The sequence below is a fragment of the Eutrema salsugineum genome, unplaced genomic scaffold (genome assembly GCF_000478725.1).
Source record: "Eutrema salsugineum unplaced genomic scaffold, Eutsalg1_0 scaffold_2, whole genome shotgun sequence".
NCBI lineage: Eukaryota > Viridiplantae > Streptophyta > Magnoliopsida > Brassicales > Brassicaceae > Eutrema > Eutrema salsugineum.
Window position 1 is genome coordinate 1451586 of NW_006256829.1, and position 27227 is coordinate 1478812.

At 34.1% G+C, this 27227-nt stretch overlaps 7 protein-coding genes across 7 annotated transcripts; 5 read left to right on the forward strand and 2 right to left on the reverse strand.

Annotated features, from left to right (window-relative positions):
• The first annotated feature begins 3591 nt into the window (after positions 1–3591).
• On the forward strand, positions 3592–5202 carry LOC18018073 (transcription factor MYBC1). Its single transcript, XM_006398905.2, has one exon. It carries the CDS (start codon positions 4090–4092, stop codon positions 4900–4902), a length of 813 nt encoding a protein of 270 aa, XP_006398968.1. The 5' UTR covers positions 3592–4089; the 3' UTR covers positions 4903–5202.
• A 623-nt stretch (positions 5203–5825) lies between these two features.
• LOC18018074 lies at positions 5826–7483 on the reverse strand. The gene is made up of 3 exons (XM_006398907.2): positions 7218–7483; positions 6178–6802; positions 5826–6090 (listed from the first exon to the last, which is right to left on the reverse strand). Exons 1-3 carry the CDS (start codon positions 7297–7299, stop codon positions 5997–5999), a joined length of 801 nt encoding a protein of 266 aa, XP_006398970.1. The 5' UTR covers positions 7300–7483; the 3' UTR covers positions 5826–5996.
• Positions 7484–9141: 1658 nt separating this feature from the next.
• LOC18018075 lies at positions 9142–9690 on the forward strand. The gene has a single exon (XM_006398908.1). It carries the CDS (start codon positions 9142–9144, stop codon positions 9688–9690), a length of 549 nt encoding a protein of 182 aa, XP_006398971.1.
• A 737-nt stretch (positions 9691–10427) lies between these two features.
• On the forward strand, positions 10428–13433 carry LOC18018076 (putative SWI/SNF-related matrix-associated actin-dependent regulator of chromatin subfamily A member 3-like 1). Its single transcript, XM_006398909.2, has 3 exons — positions 10428–11910; positions 11993–12284; positions 12365–13433. The coding sequence occupies exons 1-3, from the start codon at positions 10429–10431 to the stop codon at positions 13174–13176; spliced, it is 2586 nt and encodes an 861-aa protein (XP_006398972.1). The 5' UTR covers position 10428; the 3' UTR covers positions 13177–13433.
• Positions 13434–14317: 884 nt separating this feature from the next.
• On the forward strand, positions 14318–17117 carry LOC18018077. Its single transcript, XM_024156827.1, has 5 exons — positions 14318–14503; positions 14592–14750; positions 14842–14895; positions 16164–16299; positions 16738–17117. The coding sequence occupies exons 1-5, from the start codon at positions 14318–14320 to the stop codon at positions 17115–17117; spliced, it is 915 nt and encodes a 304-aa protein (XP_024012595.1).
• Positions 17118–20268: 3151 nt separating this feature from the next.
• On the forward strand, positions 20269–23491 carry LOC18018078 (probable mediator of RNA polymerase II transcription subunit 26b). Its single transcript, XM_006398911.2, has 8 exons — positions 20269–21434; positions 21524–21592; positions 21676–21758; positions 21848–21900; positions 22030–22179; positions 22280–22578; positions 22673–22754; positions 22835–23491. The coding sequence occupies exons 1-8, from the start codon at positions 20925–20927 to the stop codon at positions 22951–22953; spliced, it is 1365 nt and encodes a 454-aa protein (XP_006398974.1). The 5' UTR covers positions 20269–20924; the 3' UTR covers positions 22954–23491.
• A 1610-nt stretch (positions 23492–25101) lies between these two features.
• LOC18018079 (autophagy-related protein 18e) lies at positions 25102–27010 on the reverse strand. Its single transcript, XM_006398913.2, has 5 exons — positions 26933–27010; positions 25879–26627; positions 25593–25764; positions 25374–25500; positions 25102–25270 (listed from the first exon to the last, which is right to left on the reverse strand). The coding sequence occupies exons 2-5, from the start codon at positions 26605–26607 to the stop codon at positions 25165–25167; spliced, it is 1134 nt and encodes a 377-aa protein (XP_006398976.1). The 5' UTR covers positions 26608–26627; positions 26933–27010; the 3' UTR covers positions 25102–25164.
• Between the last annotated feature and the right edge of the window lie 217 nt (positions 27011–27227).

The window sequence follows — 27227 nt, forward strand, 5'->3', positions numbered from 1 at the left end:
TCTTTTCACCCGCTAACTACTAACTAGCCGTTACTTGTGTCAGGTGTTCTTTAACTATGATTTATTTCTCAAGCTTCAAATTTGATATTCCAATATCAACCATATATAGATAAGGAAAACAACTCTTCTACAGAATTTATAAGATCGTATTTATTCTGGTAACATTTGGTCGAGTGAGCAAATCAAATCTTATTATCAGCTAAAACCAAGAAAAAGTCTGATTATTGTCATTAGAGATTGATTTATATATTCTTTGTTGTTGAAGTACAGATATGTATGTAATGTGGCTTTTGGGAGAAGGTGTTTCCTTCGAAGACAAACAAATATGTTTACCTAAGTTGATGAACAAGAAAATATGGTTTATGGGTCATGATTGTTGAGAGATCGTAAGAGCAAAACAATATGTATTCCGTTGGAACTGTCGGTAATGTAGAGTTTACACGTAATTTTGCAGCATGTGGATAAAGTAAACCTTTATGAATTTGACATACAGTAAATAACTATGTAATATACTCCCTCTGTTCAGAATTATTTGATGTTTTAGAAGGTTTTTTTTGTTCAGAATTATTTGATGTTCTCACTTTTCAATGCAAAATTTAATGAATTTTTATAGTTTTTTTACCTTTTATATTCTGCAGATTGTTTTCTTATTGGCTGAATGATATTTAAATGAATTATAAATAATATTTTTAGTATAGGAAAAATAAAAATTAAATGAATCCTTAAACTGTGTGCAAAAACCTTAAACATCAAATAATTCTGAACAAAGGGAATATTTACGGATACTAACATGGATTACTGAAATAAAAATATTTCAATAATACGAAAAAGTAAAGCTCATATGTAAATGTGTAATATCAAAAATTGTGATGTAAAATCTTCATAAGACTATTACTAGGTTCTAATGGACCATTGCTAAGAATTATATCGAGCAAAGAAAACAATCTATAAATTTAAAACTTCAAAATAAACCATCACTAGACCATTCAATTTCATGTTTTTTTATTAAAGAAAGAAATATCGAAATCGACATGCATTTATAATTTCTTAGTGCAATTCTATATTGTGTTTTATTTAAAAACTTTGGTTGTAACTAAAGTTTTTGCAGTATTTTGGGAACAAAAAAGATATGAAAGTTAATAAACAAAAGAATATGTCAGTTTTAGAAATCTCAGATCAGGATTTAAAAATAAGCCCCAATATGACGGCCCAACTACAATTACAGCGATCATTTTTTGATCTACGACTACAACGGGACTTGTTTGTTCTCTTTTGGATATTTAGGTTATTTGCTATATTTAGCAAATAGCTCTGGACTTCTGGTTTTGCCGAAAAGAAACTATTTTTTCTCCACATGATTTGTTTTCTTGGTCACATGTTTACACACAATTATACCTTTAACTGAACGAAACCTTGAGCTTGGTTCGGGTCATCAAAAAACTGACCTAATTAGATTCAAATTCATTTCAAAATCAAATTCGTAATTGTATGAGAAGCTTTACTCATAAAAGTTTTATATATCTGGATATGACTGGGTAGTGTAGATGTAGTTTGTATAAAATGTTTATACATGCAGTATATACAAATATTATAAAAAGGGTCCTTTTCTTGGACCCGGGATAATTTAAAATAGTTAGTCTTTATATATCGTCATATCATACACATGTTTTTGATGTCGATGTGTACGTTGCAGCACTTGTTCGACAAAGGAGATTGGAAGGTGTTGTGTTTATCTTTTGGTGTCTTTCTACGAGAAGAGTTATCTATCTTATAGATTTCAATCAAATAAAGACAAAATAATCCGAACCTCATGGACCCCAGATCAATTCCGTTTTCAACATTTTAATTTATGACATGAATAAAGAAGGAAAAAAATATAAACTAAGTTGTATAATGTGGACCAACTTTCTCAAACTCTTTGGCCAGTCATTTATTTATTTAGAACTGGGATATTCTCAACGTTAGTTCTTATTTATCTTCGAGAATATCTTATATATATGGCAATTTGTTGAAAATTTGTGCGGGTATGTAAAAAGCTAGGTTAAAATTATATTATAGTTGGGTTAAAAGAAGTCAAAAAGCTTGCGAGAACTTTTGTTATAATTTTTTCCCGTTAATACTATATATTGAATATATGTGGAATATCTTGAGGGAATCTATTAAAGGCTTGAAAGGCGATAGGTTCAATTGCCCCAATTACGGTAAATCGGGTCACATCAAACTCGTGTTTGGAGCGATCGAGTATGTTCGTTCATCCCAACCTAAACAGGTGATTTGCTGCACAAACAGAAAAATATGCTTTTCTTTTAATTATAGAATTCTGTGAACAGCTGCTTTAACATAGATAGTTAAGTTATCTAATTCGTTTTATTGTTATATATTATTCGCTACATCAATATTTTAATTGTAATTGTATAGTTGTTTTCTTATCTTTTCCTTGTTATAAACTATAGAAATTACGAGCATTTGACTCATTATTTCTCTTCGTATATGAGTCTAGCCATTGATAATTAATCGCATAATTGTTTTATATAACTTTTCTATGTTTTGACAACATTATCATTAACAATTATAGTTTGTTGCCCTCTAGCTATCTATTTAAATTTGTGCTCTCGTGCTATAAAAAGTATTATTTTTTTAATAATAATTCCATTTAGAGTATTTATATGAGTAACTAGCCAGTTAAATTTACCAATTATACACGTTTTAAGTGTTGAAACTAAAAAAAAAAAAAAAGGTATGTAATACTATGTTCTAAAACTAACGTAGAGTCTATCTAGTTTCTCCTAACCTCAAACTAATCTGATTATAAATATAGTTAACTGATTATGTTGACACACATAAACACTAGCTAGCTAGGTTACACAAACGCATAACAGCCAATATCTAAGAGCCATGTAGATCTTTGAACAAAAAGAAAGTGCCATGTAGATCAAAATAAAGTTAGGTGTAAACTATTAAATTAATTTTTTTATTGTTTTGTCCAACCTCCAAAGAACAACATGGCATATACCATGAAGATACAAACTCTTATTTAATACGGGTTCCAGGTTTGAAGCTATCTTCATTGGATAATAGAAGTGTGTAATAAATACAATTAATAAATACAATTGGGAATACTAATCAAATGGTTCTGAATTTCTAATCTAGCAACTCCTTTCATTTATTCGAATCCAACATTCGGGTTCCCCTTATAAATAGTACATTTTTTTATAAAAAAAAACTATTACGGTTATTTTTTCAATCCTAAATAATGTTTTTAAATGTGACGAATTACGTAGAAAACTGATATTTTGCAATGTGGTTGCTTTTTTGTGCCTCGGGTTTATTGCACATGTTAATGCAATGCAGTGGCAAGCATACCAAATCATAAAATATGTAAGTGAAAAAAGAAAAAAAAATCCCGAATTTCAAAATGCTCAAGTAGCATAAGAAAGAATCAGAGAATTTTTGCAGAAAGTTAATAGAAAGACACTAAAAATGGTCAACAAGTGGAGGCCACGCGCCAAAGTAGGCGTCGGTCGAATCTAATGATAACTCTCAAAGGAGATTTAAAAAAAAAAAAAAACAGATAACAATAAGAGAATCTTCTGATGTCTCTTCAAGTCTTTGCCTCAAAATCAAAAAAACTCTCTCTCCTCTCTCCTCTCCCTCCTTCATCATCACTTCTCAGATTGCGTTACCTTTTGATCTTTTTTTTTCTTCATCTTCACCGTATTGGTTTGAGCGAGAAAATGATAATCAAGCTTATCTCATTTGGGTGATTGCCACTTTCAGCTATAGACCCAGTTTCCTCTCAATTTTTTTATAGTAATTTTGTTTTCTGGGAAAGTTTCTGCCTTTTTCTGTTCCTTTTAATTATCCTTCCTCTATCTAGTATGATTGCCTTTTTATGAATGCCAACCCAAAAAAAAAACGTAAAAATAGTTGCTAATGTAGGAGTAGCCTTCTCTCTGTAATTCCGGTTCGATTTTCAATGTTTTCGTGAAAAAAGAAAACACTTTGTGGGGTTTGTGAGATCAAAGAGTGTGAATTTGAGATCCGAGACTTTTCTCTCTCTGTCTCTGTCTTTAAGAAGTGTTGAGGAGGATGAGAGAGGAAGATTCCAATTGGTTCGCTAAATGGGAAGAAGAGCTTCCGTCGCCGGAGGAGCTCATACCGATATCTCAATCGCTAATCACTCCCGATCTCGCCATCGCCTTCGATCTCCGAAGCCCTAACCACCGCAGCAACGGAAATTCCGGTCAACCTCTGCCTCAAACCACGCCGTCTCAAGCCAATTCCTCCGCCGAATTCGCCGCAGATTCCGCCGGCGACGAGCCAGCTCGAACTCTGAAACGACCGCGTCTAGTGTGGACGCCGCAGCTGCACAAGCGTTTCGTAGACGCGGTGGCTCATCTCGGGATCAAAAACGCCGTTCCCAAAACCATCATGCAGCTTATGAGCGTCGATGGATTAACCAGAGAAAACGTCGCAAGCCATTTGCAAAAGTACCGGCTTTACCTCAAGAGGATGCAATCCGGCGGCGGCGGCGGCGGCGGAGGAAACGTCGGCGAGTCCGATCATCTCTTCGCGAGCTCACCTGTTCCTGCACATTTCCTCCACCCGATAGGTAGACAGAGCTCCGACCATTTCATGCCGTCTTTTGTCCCAATCGCGGCTCTTCAGCAACAACCGCCTCAGTTCCTCCACCGGCAAATCTCAGCCGCGAATTTCACATCTCCGACGAGCAACGGGAAAGCGATGGACCAGTCGTTGTTCTTGGCCAGGCAGAATCAGCAGCAACCAGTTCTCATCAGACCATCTTCATTGCATTTGCATAGTCAAGTGGCTAATAACGCAGAGGATTTGGAATCAGGAGCCAAGACGGTCTTAACTCTGTTTCCATCTCGACACGACTGAATGATATATATCTCTGTTTCTAGATCGGAACATCCACAATCCGACTTCTGTTTTTTTTTTTTTTGGTCTTTGTCTGTGCACTGTAGATCCGGTCAGTACCAGGCTCTGTGACCGGATCTTTGATGATTCTGTTTCATGTTTCAAAGTGTTTCCACAAATGTCTTAGGAACAATGGCCTCCTTGCGTCTCAAAGATTGAGTTTTTTCCTCTGTAAAATCCTGATTGGATAAAAAGAAGTCATCTTTTCACTTGTTTGGATTTGATTATACAAGTACTTTACTGTGTGTTTATATTGCTTCACCTGATTGTGCTTGTGCGTTTAGGATTATTCTTAAAAGTTATTTGTAGCTTTGCACTGAATATCATATGCCCTTTGCAGCTTCGAAATCTCTTCCTCTAATGAAATTCAAGAATCTGATGATAACCAAATCTCTATTGATTGTACATAGAAAAAAATGTGATGCATATCTATGTATAATAAATATCTATATTTATTGACCAAACCATTGATTCAATAGTACAGTGTACAGAGAACATGAAACAGCCAAAAAGCAAAGACTAGACAGTGCCAGGCGGAATCTCTGAATCCCAGGATCTGATGCTCTCATATCCTTAATCATACCCTATTTATTAAATTATACTTCTTTTTTTTGTTTATGTGCAATTGTGCATAGAATCGGTTATGGGACCAAAACCCAATCAAGATTTTTCTATTAGTTATTTATTGTTTATCCTAATCATGATAAACATAAACTATAGGTTATTTATTGGGTAGGGTGGGATCAATTAAAAGCAATGATGGTGGGTTCATTAGCTGGCATGTTCTTCTGATCTGTTTCTATAAAAGTCATGCCCCCTATAAAAGTCTTTCGAAATATTACTTTATATTTTTGGTATAAAAAATAGTATGAATGCTATAATAATAAGGCAAAATTTTAAATAATAAAATCTAAAATTGGTAGAGTAATGTTGATACATCATTGGTAGTAAAACGACCGCTAATTGTCACTAGAGTTTCCAAATAACAGAAGAATCGTGTACTCTAAAAGTCTTGAGAAATAAGCCTCCCAATAACCAAACACAATCTCCCTGCATCATCTTGGCATCTCTGGGAAAACCGCATCATAAAACGGAAGCTGAATTGGTATCGGATTAAAGTTTTGTTCAGGTGGAGTAACCCTCACATACCTGGCAAAATTACACAACGCCCATTAGATTTTGATGAATAAACCATGACATAAGTTTATTTATCAATAGAGGAGATGGAGTAGGAACCTGTTCCGGTCATAATCAGGATCATAGCGATCCTTCTCTCTATCTCTAATAATGGCAACCCGAGAAGTCCGTCCTGACTCTCTGATAACACCCTTCCTCTCTACATCAGCTAGATTTTTTTGGGTTTCATTTCTAGTCGAGCACCTAGTGTTATTCTTCGTTTCAAGAGGAGGAGCTCGTGTAGAAGAATCTTCAGAGTCTGAGCTGCTAGGGCTGTTGAAGATACGAGCCCTGGCTTTATCATACTCCTGTTTCCTCTCCTCAACGCTTCTCAAGAGATTCTTTTCTACTGCTGATCCACTACCTATCCCACCAGATCCTCTGTTGGGTCTAGGCTTGATGGCGATTTTGAAACCCACAGGCCTATCATTAATCTCAGGTTGCTTTACAGGAATCTCAGACAAACAGACATATGGATATCTACTTTCCGCCGTTTTTGTCACCAAGATTCTGTTCCCTGAGCCATCTAAGGCACCACTGTCTAAAGCTGTGGTAAACAGCCCGTAATGCTGAGCAACACGGTGTGCAGCAAGACGGAGATAAGATGTTGGAAGTGGCCGGAACTCAAACTGTTGCTGCTCTGGACTTTGATAGAACTTCTGTATGTCCAGCTCCATACGCAAAACTGGCATATCCCCAAAAAAAGAAAGAATAGGAATGTTATCATCGACTGACCAAAATTTGGAAGAAAAATCTTCCCAGATAGAGCAATATTTCTAATGAACAGACAGAGGACCTATTTAACATAAAAAGTGAAAGATTCATATATCAAAAAGCTTAAAGCAATTGCATTCCAATTTAGCTAAATTGAATTTGCCTGAAGCAATAGCCATGGATCTACTCATCAAATCCGGAATCCAAACCCTATTCTGCAAAAGAGATACACCAAAACCCTAGAAAGGGCCTCCAATTCGAGAAACCCACTATTCCACGAGTCAATAAGGAACCCTAGAGCAGAGACTACCGCTAATCGGATCAAAATCCAAAAAAAATATACAAATTAACTTCAAAATCAAAGGGTTTGTGAGAAATTGACTAACTTGCGAGACGATGACGAGGGTTCTGAAGAGCCTCGACCAAAAAAGGATCCACCATAGCTTCCTTCTCGCTCATATCGGCCATGAACGACGGATGGCTTCTCTTTCAAAATTTTCAACTTTACTCGTAAAAATAAGAGAATCACGCGATAGGGATCACGGAGAACAAAGAGGAGGAGACAGATTGAAATTTCCTCGGGAGAAAATCGATGAGAAAATTCCAAATCCAAGAGGGTGAATGGAATGGAAAAAGACCTTTTCGACCTTTATCTCTCTCTCTATCACAAAAACTAGTGGAAAGAAATTAAATAAAGCTGCAGCCTTTGGGAATTTTAAAATTTTCGTCGTCCAAATTGTTTTGGAACACAAAAACGCTTCCAATTTCCCCCCAATGTCTAAAGAAGACATTCCTTTTTCTTTTGGAAAAATAAAAACAAAAAGGCTTCATTTGGTAATATTCTTATGATTTGGTGTGGTCGGTTCCGACTTTAAGATAACTTTTGTGTTGTGTAATAATGAAAGTTACATATGGAAGTCATGTATACTTTTTTCATCCCAAAATGTGTTTACTTGGGTTTTCCTTATTTTCTTACATATGAATACTTTTTAACAGGGCAAACAAAGCACCACGTCGTTTATATTCATCACAAGAGCAGTTTTTACTTGTATTCTATACAAAGTTTTGTATTCACATACGAGCCACACAACACAAAAGCTATCTACAATTGCCTTTGCCCTTTGCCCCGACTAGGATCAATCTATAAGTTTAAACAGATTTCTCTGCTCGTGAATGTTACATGCTGGAGTCGTAACATTTGATGTCTCACCTGGCTAACAAATTGGCTGATAATGAAAACTGATGCAAACAATGAAAACCACTAGAAAACTGAAGGGTGATTTTCTTATTTGAGATTGAGATAATGTAGTTTAATGTTGACCCTATAAATGGCACCCTAGTTTTCTTTAAGTCTTATCGATTCATGAATATATGTTTTTCAAATATCTCAAACTTTAAAGGGCAAAATCTTTTACCCAATTTGACATAAATTACTTCAAAATTTATGTTTAATAATAATATTGACCATATATATAGCATATATAACTAGAAAGCCACATTGGGTGCACAAATATACTGAAATAGTTAAAATAAAGTTACATAATTCAATTAGTCTTGCTCTTGATGAAGTTAATATTAGTACTATATTGAACTACTATAAACTCTTAAAAGAGTATTTCTCAGTTTTAAATATTAATAGGTAGTTGTTGTTTATGTCTATATATGAAATTAAAAAGACAAAAATATAAATGGCTTATCTTGATATAGTGCTATACATTAATACATGACAATAGTTTGGAAGGATGGTACTGATGAAAAACCACCTAAACCTTAAAAAAAAAAAAAAAAAGATCATGTTTTCTAAATTGACTACATTAAGAGCCGCTTAATAAATCTTATAACTTAAAAATCTTATTAATAAATGGTCAACCATATCTCAAAATTAATTTCTCCTAACTTCCTTTGGAAATAAGTAATGTTTGGAACTAATTTTGACTATATGATTGCAATATGTAATTAAGAAACAAATTAACCAAATTTAGTACGCAAAACGGAAAATGTATCATGTCAAAATATCTAGCAACTAAAAAGTTAACATTACGTGTTAGCTAGTCATCGAAATGACAGATTTGATTATTGTTAAGTACTTAAGTTAGTCTTTGTTCTTTATAAATTTCCTCACTAAGTCCCTTGCCATTTTCATCAATGTGCATTAAAATTATCTTATATAAACATCACAACCCTAAACATATAACCTTAAATCAGAACACTAAACATATAACTTTCCTTAATGTTAAAAGTAGGGAATCTTTAAATACCCATCCGGGTGTTTGGTTTTGAACCTGCCAGAGGCCGATGGATCCGATCCACATGTCGTCCTGGGACTCGAGATCTGCTAGTGACGTTAGCGACGATGGCTCTGCCACGTTCAAATGCAAGTATTGTCCGAGGAGTTACCCCAAAACACAAGCATTGAGTGGTCACCAAAATGCTCACAGGAGGGAGAGAGAGATCACCGAAAGACAACAACGGGCCATCTTGGCGCATGTGAACCAGCCGGATCCAAATCCGTACCCGAATCCATATGTGTTTCCTATCCACAACGCACTTACACCGGGATTTGAACAACCCCTATGCAACGTTAATAAACCGGATAGTCTAGCCGTGGGCTACAACCAACGTACCAGATCATCAAGCTCTGACCATGCAAGACTACAGATTCACACAAGTCAAGGACTGGATCGAGGCTGGACCATTACCGAGAATCCGTACCAACCATTATTGTCTGCACCGTCACCAGTATCTCTAGACCTCTGCCTTGGCGTCGGAAGTAGCTCTCAAGCTCAAACTCGGCCTAAAGAACCAAACGATGCGCTTGCTGCCAATCAAGAAGATGATGATCTTTCCCTCAAGCTGTGAAACCATAATGTTTTCCTATAAATAATTATATATATAGTTGAGCGGTTTATCATAAAATTTATGTTTTGGCTCAGTTTTTATTTGATTTGATTCAAATGATGGTTGTTTTCTAGCACCATATATTGTACAAATCTGAATGTGTTAAATTGATTAAAAAATATAATAAACTTGGTTTATGGCTGCATATGTAAAAACTTTGCTAATAAATCAAAATAGTTTATATGTAGAACAATATGTGATACTATCATCGTTTGGAAAGACTTCTTAGTACATACATCGTTTGGAATCAATTTATGTTTTGGCTCAGTTTTTATTTGATTGAATTTTGATTTGATTCAAATGATGGTTGTTGTTTTCTAGCACCATATATTGTACAAATCCGAATGTGTTAAATTGAAAAAAAAAATATAATAAACTTGGTTTATGGCTGCATTTGTAAATACTTTGCTTTAGAAATCAAAATAGTTATATGTAGAACAATATGTGATACTATCATCGTTTACACTTTACAAAGACTTCTTAGTACAACGTTGGCTTTGGTGGTGTATAAATGTAATTTTAGGACTTTAAGTTTCAATCTCAATTATAATTTTTTCTGGGCTGTAAGATGAAAGACTTAAAAGACGAGGGGTCAAAACCTAAATTTCGCCAAAAAAGGCGTTCTTTTGAACTTTCAAGTTCCCTTCTCTCACTTTTCTCAATTCCGCTTCTCTGTCGTCTTCGTTCACAATAACAAACATGTCTCAGTTTCTTCCACACTTGTCTTCTTCTCCCATGGCTAGCGAAGAAGAGTTTCGTCCTTCCGAGGAGCCGTCGCAGCAATCTCAGGAGTATATTTCAGAGCCTCACATGGTGGGATTCGTCATCGCGAACATAGTAGGGTTAAAGTACTACTCAGGCAGAATCAACGGCCGAGAATTGGTGGGTCTGGTCCGAGAGCCCTTGAACCCGTACGACGAGAACGCAATCAGAGTACTCAACATGCGATCCGTCCAAGTAGGTCACATCGAGCGACCCGTAGCCGCCGTTCTCTCGCCGTTGATAGACTCTCGCATGATCGTCGTCGAAGGTATCGTACCCAATACTCGTTCTAGCACCAATAGGTTCAAAATCCCCTGTCAAATCCACATATTTGCGAAATTAGAAGAGTCCTCTGCTGTGAAGTCGACGATTTCGCGAGCTGGGTTGGTGTTGATTTCGGATTCCGATACATCGTTTGGGTTATCAGAGGCTGTTGTAGTTAAGGAACAGATGGGTAATGGAGAGAATAAGAGTTTAGACAAGATTTTCAAACTAGTTGATAAGAATGTGAGGCAAAAGGAGAAAATGGCTGAGGTTGAGCCGCCGAGGGAAGTGATAAAGTCGGAACTATTTGCTCATCAGAAGGAAGGATTGGGCTGGTTACTCCAAAGGGAGAAATCTGGAGAATTGCCTCCGTTTTGGGAGGAGAAAGATGGAGAATTCCTAAACGTTTTGACGAATTACCGCACGGATAAGCGGCCTGAACCTTTGCGTGGAGGGGTGTTTGCTGATGATATGGGATTGGGTAAGACCCTTACTTTGCTTTCTCTGATAGCTTTTGATAGATATGGCAATGCATCCACCAGTTCGCCAGCCGAAGAACCATTGGATGTGGAAGGAGAAAAGATTGAAAAGAAGGGTAAAAAGAGAGGAAGAGGCAAGAGCAGTGAAAGTGGAACTCGAAAGAAGCTTAAATCTGATGATGTTGTTTGCATGAATGTGTCTCGAAAGACAACGTTGATTGTTTGTCCACCTTCTGTGTTTTCAGCATGGATTACACAGCTAGAGGAGCATACTGTACCGGGAAGCTTGAAGGTGTATATGTATCATGGTGGCGAAAGGACAGACGATGTTAATGAGCTTATGAAGTATGATGTAGTGCTGACTACTTACAGCACTCTGGCTGTTGAGGAATCGAGGGAACATTCTCCTGTCAAGAAGATGGAATGGCTGAGAATAATTCTGGATGAAGCACACACCATTAAGAATGCAAATGCACAACAGAGTCGAGCGGTTTGTAATTTGAAGGCTTCCCGCAGATGGGCTGTCACAGGAACTCCTATTCAGAATGGATCACTTGATTTGTACTCTTTGATGGCGTTTCTCCGGTTTGAGCCGTTTTCGATTAAGAGTTATTGGCAAAGCTTGATACAACGCCCGCTTGGTCAAGGGAATAAGAAGGGGCTTTCACGTTTACAGGTAATGACAATATTCACATTTCTGCCATTTTTATATGTTTTGCTCTACGGTGAGAACTTATTCATTCACAAGCTTTTTCAAGGTTTTAATGGCGACGATATCGTTGAGGAGAACAAAAGAAAAGAGTTTGATTGGTTTGCCACCCAAGACTGTTGAAACTTGTTATGTTGAACTTTCACCGGAAGAGCGTCAGTTATATGATCACATGGAAGGAGAAGCCAAAGGTGTAGTGCAGAATCTTATAAGTAATGGAAGCTTGATGCGCAATTACTCAACAGTTCTGAGTATAATCTTACGGCTTAGACAGCTTTGTGACGACAGTTCTCTATGCCCCCCAGAATTAAGATCTTTCTCCGCTTCTACATCTATTGAAGGTACACAAGAAAAAAAAAACACAATTACATATTCTTACTTTTGGTTGCAAAGCTTAAATCTTTGTGTGTTTGTGAAACAGATGTGACTGATAAGCCAGAGCTGCTGCAAAAGCTGGTTGCAATATTACAAGATGGCGAAGATTTTGACTGTCCAATTTGCCTTTCGCCACCAAGAGACATCGTCATCACTCGATGTGCTCACATCTTTTGCAGGGCGTGTATTCTCCAAACCCTTCAAAGAACTAAACCTTGTTGCCCTCTTTGCCGTGGCTCTCTAACCCAATCCGATCTCTACAATGCTCCTCCTCCTCCTCCGGATACTTTCAATACTGATGAAGGAGACACCAAATCTTCAACCAAATCCTCAAAGGTCTCGGCTTTACTATCGCTTCTCTTGGCATCAAGACAAGAAAACCCCAACACAAAGTCCGTGGTGTTCTCTCAGTTCAGGAAAATGCTGCTTCTACTAGAAATCCCGCTGAAAGCCGCGGGTTTCACCATCTTACGCTTGGATGGGGCAATGACTGTGAAGAAACGGACCCAAGTCATTGGAGATTTTGGGAATCCGGAGTTAACGGGGCCTGTGGTGTTGCTTGCGAGCCTCAAGGCTTCTGGTGCTGGCATAAATCTAACTGCAGCGTCAAGGGTGTACTTGTTCGAGCCGTGGTGGAACCCTGCAGTTGAAGAACAGGCCATGGACAGGATTCATAGGATTGGGCAGAAACAAGAGGTTAAAATGATTAGGATGATTGCGAGAAACAGTATCGAAGAGAGGGTCCTTGAGCTCCAGTACAAGAAGAAGAATCTTGCGAACGAAGCTTTTAAAAGAAGGCGTGGGAAAGATCAAAGAGAGGTTAACGTTGAAGACGTGATTGCTCTCATGTCTCTCTGAAGTCTGAATCATGCCTTCGTTTTTTCCCTTCACCTTAAGTTTTACCGTTTTTTTTACCTGTTCCCTCTTAAGTAACACTAACCGGTAATTTACTGTTTTCGGCACATATCGTTAACCGATGTTTCCGTCTCGGTTAGTTTTAATTACGGGTTAGCTAAGTTAGCTGAAGCCTTTTTTATACATTTTATGGTTTCAGTCCGGTTTAGTTTGGCTAGGTTTAGGCCTTATCTCTGTAATTATAACTTAAATGCACAAGTTCTGCAGCCATCTAATATTTTTCTTCCTTCTTTTCCCTTGTATACAAAAGAACAAAAAGGTTCAATTTTAGGAAAATTTATAGAAACACACTATTAAAATCCTAACGAAATTTAGTGGGGCTCTTATTAAATATTTACAGTAAATTCATTACAGTATAGGTTAAACACAAATCGTATGTTATTCATTACAGTAAATAAAAGAGGTTTTTTAATGTAGATGAAATCTGAATACAATAAACAAAAGTAAAAAAAATAAAAAGAGCTTTTTTAAGATAAAATCTGAACATATTAAACAAAATTAAAGTTTAAGTGAAGAAAAGAAAAAAAAGAATCTGCTGATACTAAAACAGTTGAACAAAAAAACTCATTTTAAAAACAGTTGAACAAAAAAACAGACTACTATTAGAAGACCTTCCAAAATATTGATCCTAGTCCATGGATTTCATTATCAAACTCGTTTCATGTATAATCTCATTCTGTTTAGTTCAATTCGGAGATTCTATAAAAGTTTCGAAATCTATTAAGGTAATTTAGAAAAAGTTGTTATTTTTGATAAAAGCGTTGATATGTTCGTATTGTATATGCATTATTTAAACTGATAATTTTTGTAATTAACTTATGATATCTATCTCCTATATATGTTTTTCATATAGTTAAGTGAGAATATTATATACGATTGTGTGGATATATATAAACAACCTTCATTAAATCATCCTTTACTCCAAAACCACCAAATTCAGGTATTTTTGTTCATCAAACTTTCTCACATTTATATTTGTCAACCTCATGTTTATTTCATATGAAACTTAATTGTAGCTTTTTGTAAGTCTAATATGATTTACTCTCTAACTTTATCTATATATGGTGTGATATGGTTTATGTAGATGAAACCATCTTTTTCAATTCACAAATCAAAAGAACAAGCTAAAAGCAAAATTTATAAAAATATAATAAACTGTCCAAATGGTACAGTTCCCATACTGAGGAACGCAAAACAATATGTAGCAAAGAGTCAATATTTCGCAAAAAAACATTTCAATCCGTTCACAGTTGAAAGTCACGGAACACATGTAAGTACTCAATTGTATTCTCATTATTCTACTTTCAGTTAATTGTGTTATGATTATGTATATTACATTAATGATTTGAAGTTTTCAGTTTGCAGGAGTTAGATTGCATCATGGTCCTTATTATGGTATACTATCTTGGATAAGTGTACATGACTTGAATATTAGTGGTGACCAAGCTCCATATGCTCACATATATGTTGGCAGGCGATTTAACAACAAAGATAATGTTATCCAAGTCGGTTGGATGGTAAATTTAATGTTTATGAAACTTTCTAAAAAATAAAATTTTATTATATTAAACAGCTTTAAAAAATAAAATATTTTAATTTGACTCACAGGTAAATCCAAGTATATTTGGTGATGGACAGACATGGAGTTATGGATTTTGGAAGGTACAAGTATTGCTACATTAGTTCAATCTTTACCACTTTCTTAATACAAATCAAATTCGAAATCTACTCTAAGGCCATCTTAACTGTGTTAATGAGCATGTTATATGTAATATGTTTTTGAATCTGAGTAATCTATTATATTAAAACAGAAGCACATTTAGTACTTGTTTCCAAACACTCCTAATTTTTTTTTAAGTGTTTAAAATAATTTTAATAATTATTTATATTTAATTTCGAAAATTAGTTATTAATTTAAATATTTTTAGAGTTCCTTAAATATAGGTAATTTAGATTTGATTTGATTTGATTAAAAATAATAAATCAGATATTAATTTAGATTTGATTTAAAGATTCTAATTTAAATAATTTCTATACTATTAAACATTTTTATCAAAAATATCTAGAATTTTGGAAAAAAAAAATAATTCACATATGAAAAATAATGGTCATATTTGAAATATAAAATATTTATAATGATGTAAATGATATGATATTTATGTTGCTTATATAATATATTTACGATTATGATTTATTTACAAATTAATAATAAAATAATAGATAAAATTCAAATGTATAATTTAAATATTAAAAATATATTTTTTAAAATTCATAGAACTAAAAATATATATAAAAACCGGGTTAAAAATATTTTGGTAATTAAAATCACTAATTTTGAATTATACATGTATATCGAAAATATATTTTTCATACAAAATAAAAACATAAAAAATTAAAAAATTTTACACACACTATAATGTGGTTTGAAAAACCAGTTGTACACTCCATTCGTTGATTAAATTTTAGAAAACTATAATGCTAAATAATACTGTTAATACATCTCAAACTTTTAACAAATATTTATATTATACGGTAATATGAACGGAAAAGTTAGAATTATATTTTTATAATAGTTCATTTTGAATTAATATTAGCGGACGGATTAAAATTATATTTTTATAATCATAATTAATTTTAATACTATAAAAATATATCTAAACACAAAAATCAATATTTTCACTAATTAAAAAATATATTTATAAAATAATTATATCTAAACTCAAAAACACAAATTATATTATAAAATTCGTTAAACAATAAAAAATATTCTCGTGCTGATACACGGGGTTAGAATCTAGTTATAAACTAATTATCCCTACTTAATGTACATATATTTTGTATTGTACTTCTACTCCTTTTATCTAAAATGTACATATACTTTTAAACTAATTTTTATCACATGGATAATGGATATGATTAACTAATGACAGGGTGCAAATGGAGAAAGTTGTTATAATACAGTATGTCCTGGTTTTATTCAAGTGTCTAAAACAAATCCTTTATCTGAACCTATACGTCAAGCTCCGGCGGAAGAAAGAAACATTGCTCTTACTATTCAGAAGGTAACCCACATTCTATTTGAATCTAAATTATGTGTTTTATAATTTTAGATTTTTATATGATCCTTGATTGAAAAAACAATGTTTGAGAACTTTTGTTTATAGTATATTAAATTGTTTAATTTTAAATTATAAGTTCAGATGATGTCCTATATAATATATACTAATTGTGATTTTATTTTTTTTAGAGCTTAATTTATATTTCATGAATCAGGTCTAACATATTTTTGTAACAAGTTGATCGTGTTAAAATATAATCAAATATAAAGATTTAGGGAAAGATGATGATGGATCCAATACACTTTTTTACATACTAGATACGTTTTTTGTTTTTTGTGTGGATATATCATTTCTGACAAGATTTTTGATTGTCTTAGGTGTTTTTTTTTAAAATATTACATCTAACATGTGTAATTTTTTTTTTAATTATGATTCACTAAAGGATAAAAATCAAAAAACTGGTGGGTATTAGATGTAAATTACAAAAAACCAGATATCCTTCTTGGTTATTGGCCAGGAGAACTATTTGATCTGATAGATAATGGAGTGGACATAATGGGAGTTGGAGGAGCAGTCGAGTCTTCTCCGTCTGGCAGAAGCCCACCAATGGGTAATGGTCATCTACCAACTCAAGACGATATGGAGTCTGCGCGAGTTTATACAATTCTCTATCTAGATCAGCCCACTGCAAAAACAATGAAAATAGTTGATAAATCATATAAGTTGGAGAAGTTATTAGACAGTGAAAAATGTTATGGACTAAATCGGGGGAAAAAAATGTTGTTCACGTTTGGTGGACCAGGAGGAAATTCTTGTGGAATATAAACATTACAAAAAATTAAAAAATAATGTCTTTGGTTATTATAATAATAAATATTTTGGTTATTAAACATTCTCACTTTTATTCATTTCTCTTTAGTTGACTTTTTCATCTTCTTACTCCCTAGTTTTTTTTTCCCAATCGCCCGTAGACTATTTAAATCAAGTTAAAATTAACTTACAAAAAATTATATCCTTTTAAGTTTATAATACTATTACTATTTATTTCACTAATTGGTTTCAGTTTGAATAAAGTAACAAATTTTATCTTATTTTGATGTGGATTTGGTTTTCATACCTTCTTCCTTTTTGTTATGTCAGTATTATAAAATCATTTAGTTGATGCATTGGGAAGTAATTGTTTGCTTTATTTTATCGAAGAAACATAAACTTGTTATGTTGAACTTTCACCTAGAGTTTTACCTTCTTATTTTTTTACTTCTCTCTTAATTTACATTAACCGGTAGTTTACTGTTTTCATGTTTCTGTCTCGGTTAGTTTAATTAAAGGTTAACTTTTAGCCTTGTACATGCCTTTTACGATTTCAGTCCGGTTTAAGTTTTGCTCGGTTTAGATGATATCTCAGTCTGTAAATAAAAATATTTGTAAATGAAAATACTTAAAAAAGTTATGATTCTCTTTTCCGTTTATTTCTGCTTCTTTTCTATTAATGATCAAGCTTGTAGAAGACGGACGAGTTGAGTTCTGTTCTATTAGAATGAACAAAAATAATATAATTTAGAAAAGTTTTAGTCTAAAAGAAGTCAGTTTAACTTTCAAAAACAAAATTATCATAGAGTAGAAGAGTTCGAAACCAAAAATTTATAATTATATTTATCAACCAAAGCTTTGCTCAAATTTTACCTATAATATATATTTTTTGTCATAATTTTTGTTTATATTTTTCATATGTTTTGCTTGTTCTCGTGTCTAACATAATTGTAATATTAGTTTTCATCTAACATTTTATTTTCTTCATTACTACATTGTTTTTTTTTAACAACATAAAATATGATTAGATTTTTTTACCTTAAAGCTAGCCGTGACGATATCAATAAAGTGCACAAAAGTAGATTATTTATATCTTCTTGAATATTAATATAAGTTTTTTTTGTTGAATATAAATATTTAACTTCAGATTCTTAGAGGTTAAATATTTTTGATATTAATCATTTTAAGTAAATTCGATACGTTCACATTACATTTATTAATGGAGTACTCATATTGCTATATTATTGGATAATGTTAAGAATTTTACTTTATATAGAGACGTTAAGTGAACCAAAAACTCGATATAAGTATAACTATCAAATAATAGTTATGTTAATTTGGACGAATAATTTGATGAATGACACTATGATAAAAAATGCAAGTAACTCGGATCTTATAGCACATGTCCATTCTAGAACAAGTATAACACAATGATTCAAATTAGTATAGTGATCTGTCTTATCCATAACCAAAATTTAGAATCGAGCATATATATAGGAGTACATTTTTAATAATTAGAGGCATACACTTCGTAAATCCATAAATTCTGGGCTAAAATTTCATTTTTTTTTGTTTGAGGCGCCTAAAATGCCATTTTATGACTGCATTTTATTAGGGATTGTACTTATGTATTTAATTTCTGAGAATATAAATTATAACGAGTTTTCACCCAAAAAAAAAGAAAAGAAATTGTTGTAATGAGACCGTTCGTGGTAGATGGATTTGTTATCTCTTAATTGTTTCGCACAATAAACACGCACCAGCTTCAGTAGGGCCACCGAAATCCCGTAAAACAGCCACTATATCTGCTGACGTGTCGGCCAATCAATGTCTGTCATTTAAAGGTGGCTGTGACAAGACCGTGAGGTTAGCACTCAAAGGAAACGAGTCGCAGGGTTTTCACGCGTTTGAGATATCACCACCCCAAGTCCCCGTACAACTTCGTTTTGTCACGTATAGCATCAAATCGAATAATTCCTTTTTTTTAAATTATATTGGTTGATTTTGTTGACTATCATAAATAATAAGCTTTTAATATTTTTCTGCTCCAACAAAACTAGCTGTTTATTAATGCTTCATGGATTTAGTTCTACGATTGATTATCACAACTCAACAAAAAAATATTTGGGTTGAGTTTACATTGTCTAACATTATGCTCACAACCGATGACATATTATAGTAGATGTTATGTATTTTTAGTAATTTTTGACTGTAAATTCTCTACAATAAAATTTACCAGATTTGGATTCTACTGGCGTTCTATATATGACCGATTATGGATTTAAAGTTGTAACTTCTAAAGGAGGGTCGATGAGTTAATGAAAACTATTGTGAGGGTAATGAGCTTTATCTTTGTTTTTTCCAACATGGAAAAGAGAATGAGCTTTAAAACATTGGGAAATCTTATAAACCCGAACATCATTTGTAAGTGGATTAGGTATAAATTTTGGTAATATTATATAGAAAGAATGTTGTAGAATAACTTATTGAATTTTCATTCATTTTTCAACTATTAGATCTAATAACAGAAATTTAATTTAATTTATATTTTAGATAACAGATTAAAAAAATCAAAATAAATATATCACATGAAATCATTTTGTTTTGGAGTGGACTTACCAAGAAATTCACTTTATTTACTAGAGATAAACGTATTTTGATCGGTAGCTTTATGGGAAAAAAATATCTTCAGATGTTATCCTTAACGTCTGTAAATAAAGTATTCGTAAAATTCTCCTTTTGACTTTTTCCAATGAAATAGACTCCTTACATAAATGTTGTGTGACAAAAATGTAGTGTAGGGCAAAAAAAGAGTTTGACATTGTTGTGTCGTCGTTCAAGTACAACGCATGTGTAAGATAAAAGATGAAATGAATATTTTAGTTATTCTTTTAAAATAATGAAAAGCCAAATAAGACCGATCAGGTCAAAAGAAAGCCGTAAAGAAAATCCAACTTATTAAAAGAAATCCCTTTTACCAAACAGATACAGAGACTTCGGGGAGGAAGAGTATAAGAGAAAAAATAAAAAAATAAAAAAATAAAAAATCTCATATAAAAAATTCGATTTTCTCTCTCTTCAAAGATTGAGAGCTATTAAAAAAAAAGGAAATTTTTTCTCAATTAAAAAAAAAAGGAGCTTTCTTGTAGAATTGAATTGTACCTGGTTTAACGTAGTAGCACTTGGGTTTTAGATAGACAACGTAACCAAAACTGTTTCATGTTCTGTCTGTTTTGTGTTCTCTTGGTTTTTGGGTTTTCTCATATTTTTTCTTTCTTTGCGGTGCATTTCTATTTTTCTCGGGCAAAATCCTTCGTGGGCTTTCCGGGAAAGTTTTGTCAGATTCGGGAAAAAAATAAAAAAAAGGGAAGACAGAAAAAAAAAAAATCCAGAGAACTACCTAACAGATTCTGTGTTTATCCTTATAGATTCTTTTGATCACAAACCTTTTTCGTTTGATCATTTTCTTTAAAGAAAGGGAATAATCTCCAAGACTCAATCTTTAGATTTTCAATTTGGGAGTTTTTGGTAAGTAAGACATTGAAAAAATCCTTGTGGGTAGATTCAGTATTTGCTTCGGCTCTGATCTTCTCTTTGGGATTCATTCAATCTTGTTGTTCCCATCTCTAGAAAATCTCCAGATGCTGTAAACCAAAAAGAAAATTTGAGTTCTTCTCTTTCTTCTTCATCATCAGCGAATTATCTCTTCATTTTTCTGGGAAAGGTCTTTACTTTATTTTGAGATTCATTAGGAAATAGAATCCGATTTTCCTGGATCGACAAAAATCGGATTCGAAAAATCGATCAATTGTCTCTTTGACGATGACGAGTATGAAACCGTCGGCTTCGTTAGATAGCTGGAGGGAATATTTCCGGCGAGGAGATTCCGATATATTTGGGATCATCGATCACGCGATCATGGTGGCTGCTGCAGATTGCCCAAACAAATTCAAATCGAGGAGAGACAAAATCGCCGAGCTTTTGTTCTCGTGCAGAGTCAGCCGCTGCACCGGATGCGACCACCTCGAGCTTTCGGTTCCCGGAGACGACGAGGCTAATCGCGGCCGTGGAACCACCGGAACCGGTGACGGCGGCGACACGGCGGTTGACGGCGATGAAGATTATGAGGTTGGTGGTAGTAAAGAGAGCAAAGCTAACAGTAGCAGAGGAGATAATAATCACATGGACGAGACGAATTTGAATAGCAATCAGATTGCTAGCAATTATACTTATGACGAAGCTGAGGCCTTGAGTGATGCGATCGAAGAGTTTACTGTGATTTCCAAGGAAGTTGGTAGGATCAAAGAGATCTTGCTCAACAAAGAAGACGAGGTTTGATCTAAAAACTGGCTTTGAATTGCGAATCAGAATCTCTGTCAATGGAAGATTGTTTTCTGATCGTTTCTTGTTCTTTGTTGCAGCCACACTCGGTGATACTCGAATCTCTGAGAAAGCTTAAGTTGATGTCTTTGAATGTGGATATTCTTAAGGTTGGTTTCTGGTGGATAGTGTATGAAGTTTGTGTCTGGAGTTGAGTGATTGATTTTAAAGGTTTGAGATATTATTCTCGCAGAGTACTGAAATCGGAAAGGCTGTTAATGGCCTGAGGAAACATGCTTCTGATAAGATTCGCCAACTTGCAAAGACTCTTATCGCGTATGAGTTTTTGATCTTTCATTTAAGACACAAACTTGACTCTCTTTCTTTGAATAAAGGCATTGACTCTCTCTGATGGTGTTATGCAGAGAGTGGAAGGAGCTGGTGGATCAGTGGGTGAGCACCACAAAGGAAATCACTGGTAATTTGAGCTCTCTCTGTTACGTTTTTTGGATCTTTTATGTCTGATTATGGTGGGATTCTCGTCTTACAGTGTTGGTTTCTTGAATTAGATCCATAGTCTTTGGTTCTAATTTGTGTTTAAAATCAGGCGCTGAAGGTACACCAGAGTCTGCAAACCCGTCAGTGGTTGATGAAGAAGAAGCGTTTCCATCGCTTCCATATGATGTCGATATCTTTACACCGCAACCAGATGTATTTGAAATGTCAAATTTCTTTGATTCCATGGACTTTGATGGAAGTAAGTTAAAAACTATTCTCTTATTTTGGTGGTTGATAATCATGCTCTTAGCTATATATATTTTGGTTAGACTAATTTTCCCTGTGGATGTTTCTTTCAGACCCTCGTAACTCTGGGGAATACAACACAAACACGAGCCGAGAACATGAAAGAAGACCACTAAATATCGCCAAGAGAAGACCCGAGGGTACACAAACGAGGATACAAGACGCTCCTTTTAGATCTATTAAGCCATCATCAGCTACTGATTTTGATGGGACTAGGAGACCTCTAAAGCAACATACAGAACAAAGGATGAAGAACGAGATTGTATCTGTTCACAAGTCTGAGAAACCTATGATCCATAGGAAACCGCTTGTTACAGAACACAAGCGGAAAGCTCCCGGACCTCAACAAGAAGTGAGTGTGGCAACAAAACCTCTTTCTTTTTATTCTTTTAATCCCAATCTTGGACATGGAAATGACTGTTCTTTTCCGTTCTTGTCCCTGGCAGAGACTCAAAGGTCTTGATCCAGACGCAAAGTTTGAGTTTGCTAAGAGGAAACTTCAAGAGAGCTACCAACAACATGAGAATGGTCCGTTTTGTTTCTTAGTTGTTATTTGTACATTCTTGAAAACAAAAACTGATAGCCAGAGACAATGTTTGTGACCACAGCCAAGAAGCAACGAACAATACAAGTACTTGAGACAATCCCAAAGCAAGGTAGTGCTCAGAAACCGCAACTCAAGAGACCTGGTATGAGCAACAGGAATTGGGCAAACGGGCGAAAATAGCTTCTTCGTTCTCTGTTTATAAAGGTGAATAACCAACTTTCGGCGAAAAACGTTATTACATACATACCACAAGTATCCTCAATCTCTGGTGGAAAAAGGTAAATCATATTCTACTTCCACAAAGCTGGAGACGGAAACAAGCAGAGGAGAACAGATTCCACAACTTAACTTTACATTTTGAACAATCTGTTTACTCCTCTGTTCTGTTCTGTCTGGATTCACCAATACCAGCTGTTACTTTTCATGTGTTACTACTACATTCTTGAGACTTTCCGTACAGTCCCGGTTTAGTTTTATCCGGTTTGGTCGGGTCATGTTCGGTTTTGTGACCCAGTGAATCTCACATTGAGAAGAGAGAGAGAGAGGTCCCTTACAATACATACTTCTCTATATAAAATTGTAAAAGAGGGTAAAAAAGCTTTTTCGAATTGACCGGCTCTTCACCTAACTTTGTATAGTGACGTGAAATGGGTTGGGACACTATATATATAGAGATAATCACAATTTTTTCCCAAAATAAATAAAATCTATTTAATGATATCTGCTTCTCTGAATGTGAATGTGAATGTGACTAAAATGTTGTCATTATTATTTTATTTTGTTGACGTGTTGTTATTTATTGTATAAAATAAATCAAGTAATAAGTAGGATGCTTTTATGCATTGAAAGGCTTAAAGAAGGGTGGGTGGATAAGAAAAGAAGAGGAGGTAGTGGTGGTGGGAGTTAACGTGGACGGATAGGAATGTTGCATTGTGGCCTTTGTGCGTGTTATATATATTTATCATTAATATTTCGGTTGGGTTATATAATATAGTTTTATACTACGTTATTTCGGCGTTACGCGTTCACGCATTTCACCACAGATACCACGTGGACTTCCCTAAATTCTACTACTTTTTCCATTTCTACTAAAAAAACAGTTGCATAGCGAATTATCTAATTCATCCATGTGCACAATTTTATTTGTAATAAGGAAACACGCTTTACAGTTTGATTGAGAAAGTGACCCAAACACTACAAGTTTGATTAAATATTGAATAAGAATTTGTATTGATTAGTTATGCTGGTCTTTTAATTTGGCAGGTTATATATGTAATGATTTATAAATGGCATGTTATCTCATTATTTTAATGGTATTAGTTAATAAATTAAACTTTTACATGATATACAATTTAGTACTTTATGTTACTATATTATCTTTCTTTTCTTCCATCTTAATGAACTTCATTTATGATAAAATCGTTACGTTGTTGCATAATCCCATAATATATTGTTCAAAAATATTTGATACAAATCAAATACATTATATATACACAGTAGAACCTCTATAAATTAATACTCGATAAATTAATAATCACTATAAATTAATAAATTTTGCTGGTTCCAAGTCGGGTCAATGTAAAAATTCATCAAATCGATAAGATAATAAGATAATAATTTTTTTTGAAACCCTTATGTAAATATATGGTCCCAACAAAAACATAAATTAATAATGATATAAATTTCTGAAAATATATATAAATTTAATATTCTAAAATATGACTAATGTGTTCGTTTTTAGTTAAAGTTAAAATCTCATTGGTTCTCATCTCTCTAATTATTATATCAGTAACTCTCATTGCGGTTTTACTATATATATTCAAAATTTATGATGATTTTTTGATGTGATAATTGATTTTCTTACATATAAATGTTTTTAAATGTATTGTAGTGTTATCTACAATTTTATCATCAATAATACTGATAGTAGCCATAGTTTTTTTTATAAATTTTATACTTATGAACATGTATATTTTTATATGGATAATCCAATATGGTGAAAACTATTTTATTGTGATAGTTATGATTTTTAATCATAATTTATATTATGATATTTGTTAAAATTTTAAAATATAACATTATTACAAAATAATTTTTAGAAAATTATATGCAGAAAGCAATTTTTCTCTATAAATTAATAATTATTAATTTATAAATAAATTAATATCACAATAAATTAATAAAATATCATGGTCCCAACATTATTAATTTAGAGAGTTTTTACTGTATAATACAATGTCAAGCAGAGAATATCAACTATAAAATTGATATAGCGTCTTTAACACACACAAAATATGTTCCTACTGAATTCGTCCGGTGCAAGTCCTAATCTATGAGCTAAATTAAGAGATGTAGAAATATAGAAGAAGAAAAATGCGTTGCATGTTTTGGTCACATCACAACCATTTGGTCGTCTGTTTGTGGTAAGGTGAAGAAGTCTTTGTTTTCCAACTCCACCATCTGCCCTCCTTCTCCATCAAATCTACAACTTCGGAAACTTTACATTTTCCGACCAATATCACATCAATAATATTAACAGACCCCAAATAAGAGCCAAAGCATGCAGAGACAAGTCATAGAAACCAAAGAGAGAGTTTTACCTTCCATCTATGCCTACGAGTAGAACTGTGTTCTCTGGTCCAAAACCTACAATGAACTTGGTGGACACCGGCAACGAGAACTGAGCAATGGATCGTTCACTGTCATACGAATACTTTGGCAAGATTCCTGCACAAATGTTTCAAAAAAAAATAAATGCCCAAAAGGCGCTATAGGTCCTTTATATATACTTCAAACGAGCACTCTTATTATTATTTTACCTCTTAATAATGACACTGATGAAGCGTTGTTGATGCTTTTGGGTGAACTAAGAATGTCAGGTCTCAAACGAAATACATGTAGAGTCCCTTTTTCACTTGACACAGCGACCCATTTATGATTCGAAGAGATTGCAACGCTATAGATCTCTACCCTTTCCATTCCTCTCCGAAACTATACCATGGAAACCAAATATGTATATTATATATCACACACTCATCAAGTAATTAATAAACCGAAACTAATCAAATAACTATAATCATATGATGTGGGGGTTAATTAACTTACCTCTTGTAAGAGAGTACCATCAAGAGTGTTAAAGATCCTGATCAGAGTTCCTTTGGTGCTAGCGGTAGCGAGCAAACTTCCATCAAGAGTCAAGCTCATGCAAGCAATATCAGAATCATGTGCTTTGATGAATCTGACTTTATTCGGTCTCATCAAGTCATGGACCTGAACTTGCCCCTGGTGACGCCCAGGGCAGGCCAAGACTGCTTTCGTATCATCTTGAGAGACGCAACAAAGCCCTTTAGGGTTCATAACGGTTTCGAGCAGACAGTGAATCTTGAGGCCATTGAAACTGTAGACATAGACGTTTTTATTCAGGACAACCGCAACGTGTTCTCTCCTCATTTTCACCGCGATAACTTCTGATTTGAAAGCGAGCTCGCAGAAGCGGCTGTTCCTAAGATCGTCCCAAATGACTACTTTGTTACGAGGATACTCGTGATGGTTATAACCGTTGCCAACTAGAGCGAAGATGTTAGAAAGGAAGAGCATCTCAGCGATTTTGAAGCCAGTTTTGAACGCATCGCGGCTAAAGCTTTTCTTGACTGGGCTGCAGTTATATACATCAAACCCGCGGTTTGTTCCGACCATGAAACCGCTCCAGTCCTGGTTCCAAGCCACTGATAACACCTTAATGTCACCCTCTGTTTCATCACTTGGTGACTTGGAAGCTTCAAGTTTTAGTAACGATCCTATTCCACGGACCGTGGAGAATATCATCGAACTCATGATTTTCTAATTTAACAGTTCTGCAGAAGAAAAGCGAAGAGACAAGGTTTAGGAATAACCAACGCGTTTCAATTTCACCAGCTCTGTATCACATATATATTATCAAATTCCCAAAATCATCTGGTCTCTGCAAACCCTAGAAAAACCCTATAACTTCCGTAAGACTCAAGTAAAGTAATTTGTGTAATCGATGACAGAACTAAACATGGTAATCAATAGCAACTAAATATAGTCATCAATAAAAAAAAAAATCCAGCAGAGAGACTCTCCGTAGATAGATAACGCAAAAGCAAAGGAAGAGATTAGAAAGAGAAGAGTTTTACACTTTGGAATTACGATGTTGATGTAAGAGAAGAGATTTGACACGAACAAGGGTACTTATAAGGAACCTGTTACTGTTTTCTGGGCTCTCTTTGGAATATCTAAGCTTCTCCGTTGTCATCAGATTTACTAAAAGGACTAGGATTACTGGATTAGGGAAAAAAAAAAGACGAAGTCTCATCATCTAGAGTTCTAACTCCACTTGGACTTCTTCCACCCCCTACACGACGTCGTTTGGCAAATATGTCTAGAGATTCAATTCATAGATTTGGTACGAATTAAGTCAAAACTCAAGCTTG